The sequence below is a fragment of the Euprymna scolopes genome, chromosome 9, assembly GCF_053919585.1.
Source record: "Euprymna scolopes isolate OS-2025 chromosome 9, ASM5391958v1, whole genome shotgun sequence".
Lineage (NCBI taxonomy): Eukaryota > Metazoa > Mollusca > Cephalopoda > Sepiida > Sepiolidae > Euprymna > Euprymna scolopes.
The window spans coordinates 152415131-152431501 of record NC_136490.1 but is presented as its reverse complement, the minus strand read 5'-3'; the positions used below and the strand labels follow the sequence as shown (position 1 = coordinate 152431501).

The window sequence follows — 16371 nt, the reverse complement described above, 5'->3', positions numbered from 1 at the left end:
AGAAATATAATTTTTTTTAAAAGGTTGAGATTGATTCAATTATTATCCATGGATATACTTGTATTCCAATTTTATTTTCTAAAATTGTTGTGACTTTTATGAAAAATGTCTACTTCAATTCTATTTTTAACATTTCATTACATTCAAGTTTAAATGACGTGAAATTTACTTACCCAGTGACACTCCATGAGTCATCACTTTTCGGCATGCAAAGTTTAGTTGAAATCTAACCAATAGTTTCTAAGTTAGTAAGAAACAAAGAAACAGACTGACATTTTATTTTCTTTATTTTTTTTTATAAAAATTTAAAAGTTTACAAAAACATTTTTTTTCAGAATAAAATTATATCTTTTAACAAATGAAAGAACTTTATTAGATACGATGGATTCTCGTCAGACGTCAATCAAGGATTTTCTTCTGTTGAATCTTGTCCCACGCGTCATTCAAGGATTTGATTTTGCTGATCACCAATTAATATCATCATCAGCATCATTCAGGCAACCAGCAATGTGTTCATCCATCTCCAACTGCGACATTCTGAAATGATTTTTTAATGGATATAAAATCATCAATAAAAAGTCACTTTTATTCAGAAATTCATAACAAAATAATATCTCCTTTCCAGCAATGACAAGTAGTAACTTGTGTTCAACATTTTTTATGGAAATCGCTCCAAAGCATAAAGCCACTTGATGTAACGAACGAAATTAAAAAGAAAAAAAAAAAAAAATACTATTTCAAGGTCAAAATCTAGCTAGCAATAAATATTAGATGGAATAGATTCTGACCCAGAAAACAGCAATTCTTCCTCCTTTGTTAGAAACATCGAAAATATGAGAACGAAAAGACAAAATAAAGGAAGCAAGAATTATGAGGTTGTAAAAAGTAAACCCAAAGTTGACTTAATTGTATACAATGAATCGTTTGCAATTAAATGTATTGTGTTTTTACATTAAATAATCCTCAAAAGTGTTACATCATAAAACAGATAAAACCAATTGGTTCTGGAATTTCTTCCCTGATCCCTGTTTTTCGACCCATACAAATATGAAGAAATGTAAACAAACTTTCTAAAAGTTTTGAAAATCTTAGGCCAATTTAGCAAAACTCAACTTTCATTAATTGTCTTCAAAAACTATTTTCATTAATAATTAATTTTCTACCTTATCGTTTTTCATCATTTTTGGATATGCTCATTACTGCAACATGACAATTAAATAAGTGCCATTAGTTTTACCTGAAATTCAATGTTTTTATGTTTGAATTATATTTATAACAAAGAAGCTCTTTTGCATCTTATATGACCTTGACCTCTAAAGTTCGATCATGCTTGAAATTTTGACGGAATTTCAATTGAAACTTTTTTCTAAATTTGATGTACTGATCTAATGCAAAATTTCAGATCGGATAATTTTTTAATCATTAATCTTTTTATGGCATAACTTAAAAAATATAGAGACATAAAGCCCAATAAAACTTTGGCCTTATGTTTTGAGGTACATATATGCTGTCTAATAACTGATATATGTTCTTTTTTATGTTGAGGGCAACATGGCATTTGAGTGATATCAAAGATGGTGACATGCAAAACTCATTCCTTTCAGCTGCTAACATAATCAAAGAAGGAGTGGAATCAAGAGTTGATCTAAATTTTGTCAGTGAAACCTTTTTTCACTCTTTTTCTCACCAAACAAGGTATATTAATACTTGGACATAAGGACATTTAGGATTATGAGGAGTTGAGTAGCGAGATGTCAGTAGTCAGAGAAGCAGGAAACAGGAAGGGAATTCTAATATATAGCAATCTGAGGGAAGAAACCATTAGAACTTTTTGGCATCTAGAGACTTAAACAGTGAAGGGATGGGATTTTGATGCTTGTCAGGTTAGTTGGGACTATGTACGTGAAGGGGGGTACAAGTGCTATTAGTTAATCAGAGCACATTTCATTAAAGTACTTGTTAAAGAGGCACGGGGATGCAATATTGCGTCAATGAGATAAAGGTTGGTTGGAGCTTGGCCAATAGTGCAGTATCTATTAGATTTGAGACTCTTTTAGACCCTGTTTAAGAGTGAGAGACTAGCGATAGATGCACCCGATGTGCTAACAATACTCTGTGGTTTTGCAGAGGGATATGATGCTCTCAGGTGCCAGCATGGTAAAGAGAAATAATAAACCTTTTTACGCACTGCGTTGGAAAGTTTTCTTGACAAAGCGGACAAGATCGGATCGGTTTTCTTTTAGAATGTGTTTCTTTGTTTTGACTGTTGCTGCTCACGTCAGGAAAAAGACTCGTAGACACAGCATTGGAATCTTTAAAAGTTCTTGATTTTGTTGACTGACATTTTTGGTTTTCTGATGAGATTTGACCAAACAAATCTGGACTTGAAGATATTTCATCCACTTCCATTTTATTTGGACTTTCTGATTTCAATGTTGGAAAGAAAAAAAAAAGAAAATGAGAAATTAATGCAAATTAATAAAAGTGTTTTAAAAACACAAAATTATTTTGTCATTGACATCATCTTGGTTTTGATCAGTTTTACAGCAAAGAAATTCTTCCAGTTATTTTATATGAAAACCCAATACCTATCATTGTAGCTGCCGACATGTCATAACCACAGCTGGAGTTACCAATTTTATAAGCTCAACTTGCCTCTAGACGTCGCCTGTGTAAGTCATATGATACTTAATGGTGATTCCTGCTTCTGACTCACAAATGTTGTGATGAAGAGTTGAAGTTAACCACATGCTTAGTCCACATGCAGGCAGTTTTTTTATTTGTATACTATAGAGTTTATGAAGGCCCATAGGCAACTCAAGGATAAAGGTTAACAAGTGTCAGATGATGGTGAGAATTAGATTAGTTAATTTATTTTAGATGGCAGCTCATCAATAACTTGTTTACATGTTTACATGGGAAGCAACTCTGTAGTACTGTGTTCCACAGACGAGCAGTTCTGAGGGGAAAAAAGTCCTGCTCATTAAATTTTTGTTTAGTTTTATGCACAGATGGAAAGTAAAAAAAAATGCTGATAGCAGTTGTAGCTAATAAGGTGTTATCATGAATGCCTTAATAGGAGGGGGACCATAGAGTGAAGCTCGGTTGAGCATCTGCTATGAAAATAACGATAGAACAGAAATTACATCTCTTCTTTGAGAAAGATGCAGCAAAGATGAGAAAAGAACATGTAACACCAAATTTCAAAGTTGGTTTTGTATTTTATCAAGGCAGGAAAGGGTATTCTGAGCAGCTACTTCCGAGATGTGGCAACCGCACTCCATTTGAGAACATATTGGGTTCTTATGCGTCTGGTGCGATAGAATGATCCAATGATTTGAGACACCTTGATGGTCAGCAATGATGGAACTTGGATAGGGTTTGATTATTATCTATTATTATTTACATTAGACTTGAAAATTACCATGTTATAGTCAGCTGGGAAGCAGATCTGCAGTATTGTGTTCTACAAACAGTTCTAGGAAAGAAACTTTTTGTTTAGTTTTAGGCACTGATAAAGAGTAAGGGAAATTATTGATAGTTGTTGTAGTTAGACGAGTATTTGTTTTTTGGGGGTTTTTTTTGCACAGGGACAGGAGGACCATAGATTGAAGCTCTTTCGAGTACCTACCATGAAAATGATAGAGCGGAGATAGATTTGCAACGTCACATTGAAAATGGTTTTGAACCCTGTCAAAGCAGGAAATGGTACTCTGAGCACTCCATCTTAGAACGTATTTAATTCTGATACAGATAGAGGATTGTGTTGGAAGTGAGATTAACCCAACCATATTTCTAGCGATCTTGCCAACGGATTTGATATATGTGTTCCATTTCAGATCTGTGCATCATGAGTAAGCTGCTGGAATCTGTGATAAACAGAGAAGTAGTCAACCACCTCAGCAACAATAAGCTACTCAGTGGCATGCAATATGGTTTCTATTCTGCAAGATCTACAGCTAATTTACTAACTGTAATATCACACAGGATTAGTGAATCTCTAAACAGGGGCGGAGGTCTTCATTTCTAGAGCAATAGCTCTTGACACATCCAATTGATAGCGTATGGCATAAATGTCTACTTCACCAGATCAACAGCTATGGGACAGCTGGAAATGTCCTCTTAATTATTAAATACTTTCTCTCTGATAGGCTTATATGAGTAGTCATTGATGGACAAAAATCAAAAACTCATTGTATTAACGCTGACATCCCTCAAGCTTCCATCCTTGGCCCAACTCTCTTCCTGATCTTCACCAATGATCTCCCAAATCACATTCTTAGATAATTTGTAGACATTTATGCAGACGACACCACAATCTATGGCAACACTTCAAAAGCCAGCAATGACCAAGATTGTTCTGATTCTCTCTCTTCTAATCTTAAGAATGTGGTGCAATGCGGAAAAAGGTGGCTGATTAATTCTAGTGCATCGAAAACCAAGCTTCTCTCTTTTCATCATAATGACTCTGACTCTCATAATGCCCCAATTGAAATGAATGGCTCTTGTCTTGGGGAAGTATCTCACTTTTGATGCAATCCTCTATCTGTATGAGAGCCAGGTACACCCTAAAATGGAGTACTGTTGCCACCTTTGGGCAGGGACTGCTCAGCACGCCTTATTCAGCCATAATAGAGTTCAAGATCGGCTTTGAAACTTAGTAGGTGATGTCTTTTTCTCTTTCCTGTAACTTCTTCTCCACAGAAGAGATATTTCAAGCCTGTCTCTACTCTATCATTATTTCCATGGCAAGTGCTCAATTTTACTTCAATCTATGGTTCCCTCTTGCCAAACTTTCACAAAAAACACCCGACTAACTACAACCACTGCATACGATTTCCCCCACTCTCTAACTGTGCCTAAATCTCAACACAGATTCCATGAACAAAGTTTTTCCCAGAACCGCCCGCCTGTAGAATACTGTTCTCCTGGCCTGCTTCCCAGTTGATTACAACATGTTAACCTTCAAACCCCATGTAAACAAGTTCTTGTTGAGCCGTTCCTATAAATAATCAAATTCTACTCAATTTACACCATGAACAATTATTGCACTACCACCTTATATTCATTAACCCTTATCCTTAAGTGGCCTTCGGGCCTTGATAAGTGGTGACTCCCAAGTAAAAAATATAAAAAAAGATGTGGCAGCATATTCTTGATAAGTGGTGACCCCCCCCATCTCCAAGTAAAAAAAAAAAAAAAATTATTATGAATAGCATCTTCTTTTTTTTAATGTTGGTCTGTGTTGTTAAGAAAAATAAAATTTAATTTAATTTCTTTCAGAAAATACTTTATCTTACTAGGAATATTTGTCAAATGGATGCCATCTTTATTATAAGCAGCAAAAAGTGGGATGAGTTTGTTTTTTTACTTAAAACAAAATTATTACTTCATAGTAATAGTAATAATTACTATAATTTTAATTGTTTATTAAACAAAATAATTAAATTGATACAAAACAATGAATTTTTATTTATTTCAATTCAAAAGATTAGCACAAAAAAATTAGAAGTTAAACTACACGATCTATTTAGATTGTGTAGTTTAACTTCTAATTTTTTTTTTCTGTTATCTATGTATTTAAAGAAAATTATAAACCCAGGCAAAACCGGGTTAAAGCTTTACTTAGTATTCAACCCTACTGAATATGTACTGTAAAATTCAGCATATTATTTTACACCTTCTCTGAACAATTATATAGACAGCTATATCAGATGCAACTTAGTTCAATTTGGTGAACTTAACAGTACATATATTCAAGATTATATATATCAGCCTACAACCTGTAAAAAAATTCACAATAAAAACTTGTCTAGTTACAACCACTATAAATAATTTCCTTTTCTTCTTCTGTCTACCAAGAGATAAAGAATTTCCATGAACAAAGTTATTTTTCAACAACTATCCATCTTTGGAACACATACCACAGGGCTGTTTCCTACATGGTCATTTTCAAGTCTAATGTTAATAAATTCTTGTTAAACCATAAATAAACAAATTTTGTCCAGTGTCAACCATTGTTTTTAATCCTTATTGTGTTGTTTCACCATCCACCTAACAAACTCATTAACTCTTATCCTCAAGTGGTCTTTGGGCCTTGATAAGTGGTTACTCGTTAATACAAAAATAAAATTATACTTAATAGATACTAAGTTGTACATTTTATAAGTTTTTGTTACAAATAATTTATATATATATATATATATATATATATATATATATATATTTTAATTTGTCGACTCTGTTGAAAGTTTTAGGCAGACATGCAAACATAGATACATACATACATACATACATTTATATATTGGTAACTAAAGATTTTCGACCCAAACCGATTAAAAAGCTTGCCCTATCTCTGAATACCCTTATGTAAAATTTCAAATGTTTAGACTAGAAATTGTCTGAGTAATTTGGTAGAGACTGCAGAGGTCAAATTTTTTTTTAAACTTTGACCCCTATTATGACCCCCTTAACATTTATTGTTTTGGGCTCAAATCAAGTTATTAAGTTAGATCCATGTCCAAGGAACCTATATCTAAAATTTCAAGTGTTTAGACCTAAAATTGGCAGAGGAGTTTGGTAGAGTTTTCAAAGGTCAAATCGTTGAACTTTGACCCCTTAACAGCCAAATTTCTGTCCGAAAACAGATTACAAAGATTTTCCCAAATCTCAATACCCTGTATATCAAATTTTGAGTCTGCAGACTTAAAATTGACAGAGTTATTGCGTAGGGAAATGTACACAGACACGTTCACTTTTATAGATATATAGACATACATACACACTTATATTATAAAATAATATATTACATATATATTTCAGTATTTATTACAATAGTGCTCAATACATGAATAGCTTCATAGTAGCATAAAAATATATGTATTGCAAGTAAGCTAGAGAAAAACGTTTGTGACTCATTCTATTGAAAGAATTCATCAGGATAACTGGAACCATGTTTTAGTAAGACATTTTTCTCACGTATTTCTTTTTCAATAAACAAAGTTCCTTTATTTTTTGCTTTGGTCATAATAAGATCATTTGCATGAAAACGCATTAAATATACGCATACATATGTGAAACTCAAATTCCTGTCGTCACAGCAACAATCCAAACCTCTTCACTGTAAAAGTCTCCAGATGTCGGACGGTTTTCTATTCTAATAGCTTCTTTTCTCAAACCGTTTGCTTTCGGAAATCTTTGTTCCCTGTTTCCCAAACTGTACTAAAATGCAGAAATTTAAATGTAGTGTGAACAAATATTTTACTGCATAACTCCCCACTTAGGATGCTTCTATAAATCTGGGCCTTAATTCTCAATCACCCCTTGCCTCTCAGTGCTTTGTTTGGAGTAAACTGATGAAAAAGTTTTTGGATTTAAAAAAATCCTAATTTGTAATCATTAATTCGTGTAGACTTATTTTTTTTCCTCAAATTCAAAGTTGAAAGTCTAGGCTTCAAATAGTATTTGTTTTAATTCATTACCAAAAATCACAGTTTTTCATTGTAAGATCGAACTTACCTGATTGGAAAGGATCTTCTTTATTACAAGGTTTTGGGCTTTGATCATCACTCTGGAAGGATGAGGAAAATAAAGAGACAACTCCTTGTGACAAAGAAGATGTTCCGATACTTCTGTCTAGAAGACCGGCTTGAGTGTTCTCTACAGGTAAGAGTATTGTATTTGTTGCACATTCTATACAGGTGGAGGGAAATGGCGTCCATTGTGGTGAGTTGATTCTTGATTTCTCGTTTAATGATTCTTTCAGATTATTTACCTGTGGAAAAATATTTAGCAAAACAGAAAAATGGTATAAAATTTTTATCACCAACAAATCTGAAAACATTTTTATTTTCGTATTATTTGGAATCTTCAGACTACTGTTTACATCTTGAATGTCATTTCCACAACTCGGTCGATGTAACCTCCGACCTTCTTCAGGTGTATCTTGTCAAACTTGGAAATTTTGAATGGAACCTTTTATTTACTTCACAGAGGTAGCATGACCCATGACTGGATAGAAGTCCTAAGTAATTTGCAATTGTATTTTTTTTGGTGGCCCACCCTGAGAATTGGACCTTCAACCTTCAGCAGAATATCACTTTTACAAGGACCCGTAGCAAAGTGGTTAGAGAACTTGAAAAAATCAATTGTAATCTATATATATAAAAGGTAAAATGTGTGCGTGTATGTTTGTATGTGTGCCAAAAACTTTCAACAGAGGTGACGGATTTTGCCAAGATCGGTAACGTTTTAACGCTCGACCCTTCGGACGACAAATATAAAAAAATTGGCGAAAAACATTAATTCCTTCACTCTAAACTGGCCAGTTTTCTACAAGAAGGGGCTATTTTTGCAAGACATCATATCAGTTGGATTGACTTTGCTTAATTTCAACGTTCCGAATGTGCGGTCGAATGATGGAGACCGGCAAACACGTCACTTTTTTTTTCCTCCTTCGCATTACGGGTTCGAGTCTACCTGCCCACTACCACTTTTTTTTCTCTCTCTCTCTCTCTCTCTACCCAAACTGCTTACTGTTGTTTCGGCCCTCTCCTGCTACTACCACTTTTTTTGTTTAACACCCCTCCCCCTGGATCTTTACTTGACCCAGGCACCTGCAACTGTACCACTTTTTTTTTACACCTTTTGATCCCTCTCCCCCCGCCTCGGGGTTCCTTACTACACCACTTCACCACTTAGTACCCCCGCTAGTCTTTATATATAAAGGGCAAAATGTGTATGCGTGTGTGTGTTTCTATGTCTACCAAAATCTTCCGACATATGCATCGTAACCTGACCAAACCATTATCGTTTTCAACCTTGATCCTTGGTAATTTGAATTTTATGAAAAATAAATACACAATAAAAAACATTTCATGAGAAAAGATACATGTAAAAAAAAATAAATGCAATGTAAGTAATCTATTAATCTAAATAAACTCTTAACAGAAGTGAGTGAGTGCATATCTTGGCTAAAAGTCAGGAACTACACAAGATACAATAACAAAAAAAATGTGAGATTCAGAGTGAACTCACCCTGGTTATAGAAAATAAAACAATATTCATTCTCTTGCGCCCACTATGGACTAAAATTTACAAACTGAGCCCCCTTTTCAAATTTCGAAATATTGAATTTTTTTCTTTAAAGTTCCAAAGGGATGAAAAGTTCCAATCGAAGTAATGTCAAGTCTGTTGAGTTAGAACAAAAAGAAAATTGGTAAAAAATGTAAAAGGGTATTCTGATAGTCACATTTGCCATTTTTTCGGTCTTATTTTAATTAAGAAGTATTGAAATTAGTTTGTTTTGTTTTGTTTTTTTTTAAGAATTATTAAAAACATTTTTAAAATCTTTTAAAACTATTTTGGGAATATTATATATTGAATACGTTTTTTTATGTTTGAAACTATTATTTTGATTTCAATGATTTTATTTGTTATTTTTATTTCAATAATTTTATTTGTTATTTTGATTTTAATAATTTTATTTTTATACTTTCATAAACATATATTAATTATTATTATTAATTATTATATATTATATAAATAAACATATATTAATTATTATATAAATTCAAATAAAAAACTTATTTTTAAAATTAAAAAAAAACAATGTATTTTTATTATTTCATAAATATATTTCTTATAAAATAAAATAAAACTTTTATTTTTAATTTTGTTATTAAAAGTAAAGACTAATTGTGTTATTTTTATCTGTAAAAATCGAATGAAACTTCCATAAAAAAACTTGCTGATCATTTAATATTGAATTCAGAAAAAAGAATCTTCCATACTATTTTGCTCTTGTACGAAATGCATAAAATTAGAAAAAAAATGATATAATCTGCAAAACCAAATGGTTTGCTCATTAGCCCTTCATTCAATAATGTTTTTCTTCAAGACTTATAATATTAGAACACAGTTGTGAAATTGGAATCAGAAGTTTTGAAAGGAATCAAACTTGGAGTCACATTTTTTTATTCACAAAGAACCAACAGACCGTCTGTTAAGTGTTGAGACATTATGTTGAACAAAGATGGCGGCAGTAAATCAAATCAGCGAAGAATCAATGCAGTAACGATCTTGAGTGTTGAGTAATTCTTAGTAACAAAGATGGCACCGAAGAATCAATGCAGTCACGATTCAGTTATTTCGAAACAATGGTTGACAGCGAACTGAATTGAATCAAAAATTCAATATTTTTTATAACGTTTGAAGCTTTTGAAACAATGGTTGACAGCGAACTGAATTGAATCGAAAATTCAATATTTTTTATAATAATGTTTGAAGCTTTCGAAACAATGGTTGACAGCGAACTGAACTGAATCGAAAATTCAATATTTTTTATAATAACGTTTGAAGCTTTTGATTGGTTGATTGTCAAAACCGTGGTTATAAAAACAATTGTCGAAATCATTGGAATCAAACCCTCATCAATAATCAAAAACATTTTAACACTGTCTGATTATTGGAAGATTTCAAAATGAACAGTTGGTGTCAGATATTTTTGGTTTTTAGGAGTCAGAGTCAGAATTTTGGGAGATCTTAGTTTTGAAAGTGGAACTTATACTTTTCACCTCCACAACCGTCGGGTTAGGGTTACTTTCCACCTCCACAACCATGATCACAACCACAACGCTTACTAAAAAGAATTTGCAATCCAAGGGGAGACAACTTCAGAGAAAGAGAAACCACTAGTTCAATTATTGAAAAAAATATTACATTAATCTTGATTTGATGTATTACGTCATACCTGTACAACATTTTTAACAATCAAAACATTCAAACCCACAAATAATATTGATTAAATATTGAAAAAATAAATAAAAGATAAAGAAAAAGAGAAAAGTTCTTACTTCCAAACTTGGAAAAGGAATGAAAGATGAGGATGGGAACTTTTGACAAACATTTTCAAGATTCCTCCATAGTTTCACTAGCCTTTCATCTTTAATGATCGGTGCAGTTTTAATCCTGTGAGGAATTTAATTCAAGAATTCATTAAAAAAAAACATCAAAATTCTCAAAAGAAAAAAAACAATTTTTTTAATAAGAAAAACATGATTTAATTTCAATGTGTCCATAAAATACATAAGATGCATCAACACATCTCAAGAAGAAGTGTTGCCTATCAGTCTGTCATGCTAAAGTTAAAAATAAAATTTTCCTTTCTAGTATTTGGATTATTTGGGCAGCTGATCTCATTTGCAAAACGTTTCAGCCGATGTAACTTCTTAAGCTTCTGTGAAATATCAAAGACATTGTTCTACAGTTCATTGCTGAGTTCCCCTCTAAAAAACAAATGGTTGCTTCTTATATAGTCCTAAGGGGCAGATAACTTGCAGATATTTCCTGTACCAGGGGTAGGAAACTCATTGGGGCTTTCTGTACCAGGGGCAGATAACTACCTGATACTTCCTGTATCAGGAGCAGATAAGTTCCTGATACTATTTTAACACAGGGGCAGACAGTGTTTTACCTATACACTGTCCTCAAGCCTTCAGCAATTAGAGGCAGTCTGAGATTTCACCTTGGAAATGATCAGTTAAACGAGATCTGTGTCAAACTGGGCAACTAGATAGCTATCTGCGGACAACAACAGGGTTTCTATTTCTATTTCCATACTAGACGGCAATATCACGCACCCATCCAAAACCTAACTAATTTATATTCAATACTCATTTCATGTTGTTTATCATGATGCGATCCTGATGGGGATATTGTCACACAGCAGTGGCATGACATGTATGCAAATGACCAAGCCGGTGTGTGAGGTAATTTCACAGCGGAGAAAGAGAAGAAAAAGAAAAGTGGAGAGAAAAAAGGCACCACATGGTGAGTGATCGGCAAGCATGTGCCAGCAAGAAATGGATGTGTGACACATGGGCGACGAAAACGTTTTTGGGGAAGCATGTGTGAGTGCGAGAGAAACTTTTGAAACAAGATGCAATCCAAACTTTGAACAAAAAAATGGTTCAACAACTGTATGCGTGGGGCAAGCTGCAGATATAGAAGCGTAAAGAAAAGCAGAGATTTAAAAAATCTGTATGACGGTGAAACAAAAATACTTGTAATACCAAGATGCAGATGTAGTATGGAAAGTACCATGAATAAATGCCTTATATTTCAACTAAACAAAAAAGCTAAATTAAATTTTTTTTTGTTTATTTGCGAGAATTCATACACAGTGCTGGATCGGGGTGAAAATGTAATGGCCACGCTACAATAGGTCCCACACTCTCTACTTAACTCCAGTCTCTGCCCCAGCATGACAATGTTGCATCTCTGTGCTTGTTTTACAAGTACTTAAAGGAATGTGCTCTGACTAATTTACAGCACTGATTCCCCTTCAACCTAAATAACCCTGACAAGAAGCAAAATTTCATCCTTTCACTGTAGAGCTCTCTAGATGCCGGAAAGTTTTTTACTCTCATAACTTCTTTTCTCAAACTGATACTTTCGGAATTCCTTCCCTGTTTCTTTGACTTTAACAACATGCAGAAATTTGAATGCAATGTAAACAAACATCTCACTTCACAACCCTATAAATATGGTTTCAAATTCATAGTAGCCCTCCTTTACGTGTCAATGGCAGAGTGTTATGTTTAGGATGAATTAAACTAAAGAAAAAAAAAAGAACTTAACAAACTATACAGGTAATATAATTCAATTAAAAAAACGTTATTATCGTTGTTTGATAGGGAGAGGTAATTTTTCAATATAGCAGTGTATCGTTTGCACAATTATTGCTGCAATGCTGCATTATAGTCAAGTTTTTATAAGGGATGGTGGGGGGGTTAAGTAAAAATGAACTTTCAAGTATATTACAATTTTATTTCAGAATTAAAATATAATTTAAGGCCAAAAATGACATATTTCCAAATCTGTGTGTAAAATTGGTACTTTTTGAAACAAAGTTCTTTTCTATGTTTTTAATATTTGATTATAATGCAACAGTAACCAACGTTATTTCCATGGCAGGTGCTCGTCTGAACTCCAATCTCTGGCCCCCCCCTCACCAATCTTTTACAAAAAACACCCGTCTAGCTGAATCCACTGTCAAAAGCTTTCCCCACTCTTTATCTATGCTTAAATCAAAACGTAGATTCCATGAACAAAACTTCTTTCTTAGAACTGCACGCCTGTGGAACTCTGTTCCGTCTGCCTGCTTCCCTCCTGACTACAACTTGGATGTCTTCAAGTCCAACGTAAACAAATTCCTGATAACCACCCCCTTAAGTAGACACTTTAAATATCCACACTAACGTACTGTACTTACAATAACCCTTATCCCTGAGTGGCTTCCGGGCCCTGATAAGTGGTGTCTACCTTGTAAAAAAAAACAAAAAAAAAACAAAACATGTAAACAAGACACAGCCATCTTGAAAAAGGGTCTCTAACGGTCGGTCAAGCCAAGCGGCAATGATTTTTACACATAATTGAAATTGCGAAAGTTCATTTGGAGTATAGTCAGTTCAGCAAATAGCATACGTCCAAATAAGACAAACGACGAAATTAGTATAAAATTCAACATGATTGACAAAAACACGACCATTGTTTACAATGTTTTCGTTTGTTTATTTTGTTATTGCTTTTTTAAACAAACTCGTTTCAAAATTCCCACCACAAAAAGGAGGACAATTACGTCAAGATGACTTTTTTTTTTAAATAATAAATAAAAGAATCTAAATATTACCGATAGCTTTCTTCATTTTGTTTAAACTCTCCGTCATCGATAATCGTGCAGTCATTCTCGGGTAAATCGACATTTTTGTTATTTACAATATCTAATTTCGACAGACGTTTAGTTAGTTTTAATCTTTGCCTTTTCGAGGCCATTTTTATTTTGTAAGGGACATAACTATGTATTTTTCCAAAGGAGATTGTATTTTGTCCAAGGGAGATAACTGTATTTCTTTTTATTATGTATGCTGTTAATGTTCCTCTTCGGGTTGATATTCCGTTAAATTGGCTTTAACACTTCGACTGTAATGGTCGTAAAGACCAAAGTTTCTTTTTCTATCATTAGTTGGCAGCCACAAGCTTTCCTTTACAGGATTCGTAGTACACATTCCAACGAGCCGAATTTTAAACCGCCATTATTTATTTTCAATAAAAATAACATTTTCTGTGAAAAATTTGGTACAAAGCTGAAAAATGGGGGAATGGGGAAGAAAGGACGGTCATGACAACTAATGCTGCGTAGACTAAGTTAGCTAGTTCCTACTTTCACTCTACTCTCACCAAAATACTGCATTTACACTATACATCCATCAGCATATAAATTTTTCATCAATCATCATACCATGATAAACCTACTTAAAATACATATTTTTATATAATATTCACTGGTAGTGGGGGGGAGGTGATATTTACAATGAAGGAAAAAAGATTAATAAAAAGACCCGCCTCCATTACTAAGCTGTGGTAGATACACCGATTTGCCAGGTGAAAGGATGATGTGGGCCCAAACACTTTATTACAATCACCACTTCCGATAACCTAAAAAGAGAACCCCCATTTCTAGCAAATCAAGCGACCTGTCACCAAGTAGAGGATAGAACAAAAAATGGGACAAATTAAAGACGAGCCTAATGATTCCTCTCACCAACTAGTTAAGTTGTGAACTTAAAATGTCTAAAAATGAATCCTAAACTAGATTTACACTTAATTTTGGAAAACGAGACAAGGCTGATGTTTATTTATAGAACTCAAAATACTTTTACCTAAGACACATCCAAATATCACTCAAATCTTGCCCCACTTACACAACAGACATATGCATCAAACTCTCACCTTTCAATAAAGTCAGATGAAGAGTCAAAAATTGGAAGGTTTTACTTACAAACATTGGTGATAGGAACTGACCAACCAAGTGGAGTCACATTCTGCGAGAAACCAATCAGAAACCAGAATTGCTCCATAAAGATACTGAATCTTTTAGCATTGCAACACATAATTTTTTTGTGTTCACACAAGAAAGATCTTTGATCTTTGTGCGAGCCTTTTCTAGTCTCGCACAAAAACACGCGTTCACATCTCAAGCCATACTTCTTGTCATATACATACGCGCACACAAACATACGCATGCATGTACACACACATGCATATATTCACGTTCGCGTACATACACTCACATTCACGTGCGAAAGGGAGGCGGCTGGTCCGTCGACCGTTCAGGTCGGAAGCTGGTTCGAAAAGAAAGAAGCAGCTTATTGCTCTTGCTTTTATAGTTGTTTCCAGTGGTCTTTTGCACATGTGTGGATTTCTTTTAAAGGGGAAGTGACGTTGCCCATGTGTGCGTACGTGTGTGTGTATGTGTGCATATATGTGAGTACATGTGTGTACGTTAGCGTGTGTGTATATGCACATGAATGTGAGTGTATGTACGCGAACGTGAATATATGTAGGTATGTGTACGTGCACGTGTATGTTTGTGTGCGTGTATGTATATGACAAGAAATATGGCTTGAGATGAATGCGTGTTTTTGTGCAAGACTAGAAAAGGCTCGCACATCTTTGCCTGAAAAGTTTCAAAGTCCAAAATTATATGGAACAGCTATCCACTGAAAACTCTTTTCCATCTCCAGGACTTGTATAGAATAGCTACCCATTGAAAACTCTTCTGAAATTAAACATGACTTTTAATTCAAAAGAACCAATTGTCTTCTAAGCCTATCAGTTGTCTCAGAAAAAAAAGGTCTCATCTTCTTGGCCAAAGTGCAGACGTTTAAGACGACATGTTCAGAATATGAACCATGAGACACAACAAACTCAATCAACAGCACAGTCTCATCCTCATCTCTGCACCATTTATAAACAGGCAAACTAATCAAGTCAGCTGAGTGAAGTCACTTACTGACCCAGAGAGCATTTCAGATTATCAGATAAGCCAAAGATGCCTCGTCATTAGTGAGATACCTTGAACTCGGCACCTAAGGCCAGATCAAGCAACACTATCCTCTTATCAAAACGAGCTCTTCCCTAATACTTGATATAATGCCTTTTGGGACCAGAGCAGGCTGTCAGAGAGGCGTTATTTCATCCTTGCAAGACTTCAATGTATAATGATACACGTGAAAAAAGGATCACTCACTTCAAGGCAACTTGTATGCTTCCCTCTCACATGAGTGCACACTTCTCAAAGCTGGAAGGGCTTTCCTAGTATGCTCTTACCAGAAGCCACTGTTTCTCTGAACTTCTGTACACATTCGATCCAGGTGATAGAGCCAAAGTATGTGTTGACAAGCTTCAACAGAAGGCATATCCAGATTACCCTCAGAAGGATGAAGATAGCAGATCTCGCGATGGACCATGGGAAAACTGCAGTAGAACCCGCATATCCAACAGGAGTGGAAAAAATAAAAAAATGGTATA

The 16371-nt window shown here is 34.2% G+C and overlaps 1 protein-coding gene across 1 annotated transcript; it reads right to left on the bottom strand.

The window, feature by feature from the left end:
* Window positions 1-269: 269 nt before the first annotated feature.
* Window positions 270-13842, bottom strand: LOC145284934 (uncharacterized). Its single transcript, XM_080134032.1, has 5 exons — window positions 13691-13842; window positions 10854-10968; window positions 7519-7774; window positions 2189-2423; window positions 270-537 (listed from the first exon to the last, which is right to left on the bottom strand). Exons 1-5 carry the CDS (start codon window positions 13831-13833, stop codon window positions 465-467), a joined length of 822 nt encoding a protein of 273 aa, XP_079990158.1. The 5' UTR covers window positions 13834-13842; the 3' UTR covers window positions 270-464.
* Window positions 13843-16371: the final 2529 nt, after the last annotated feature.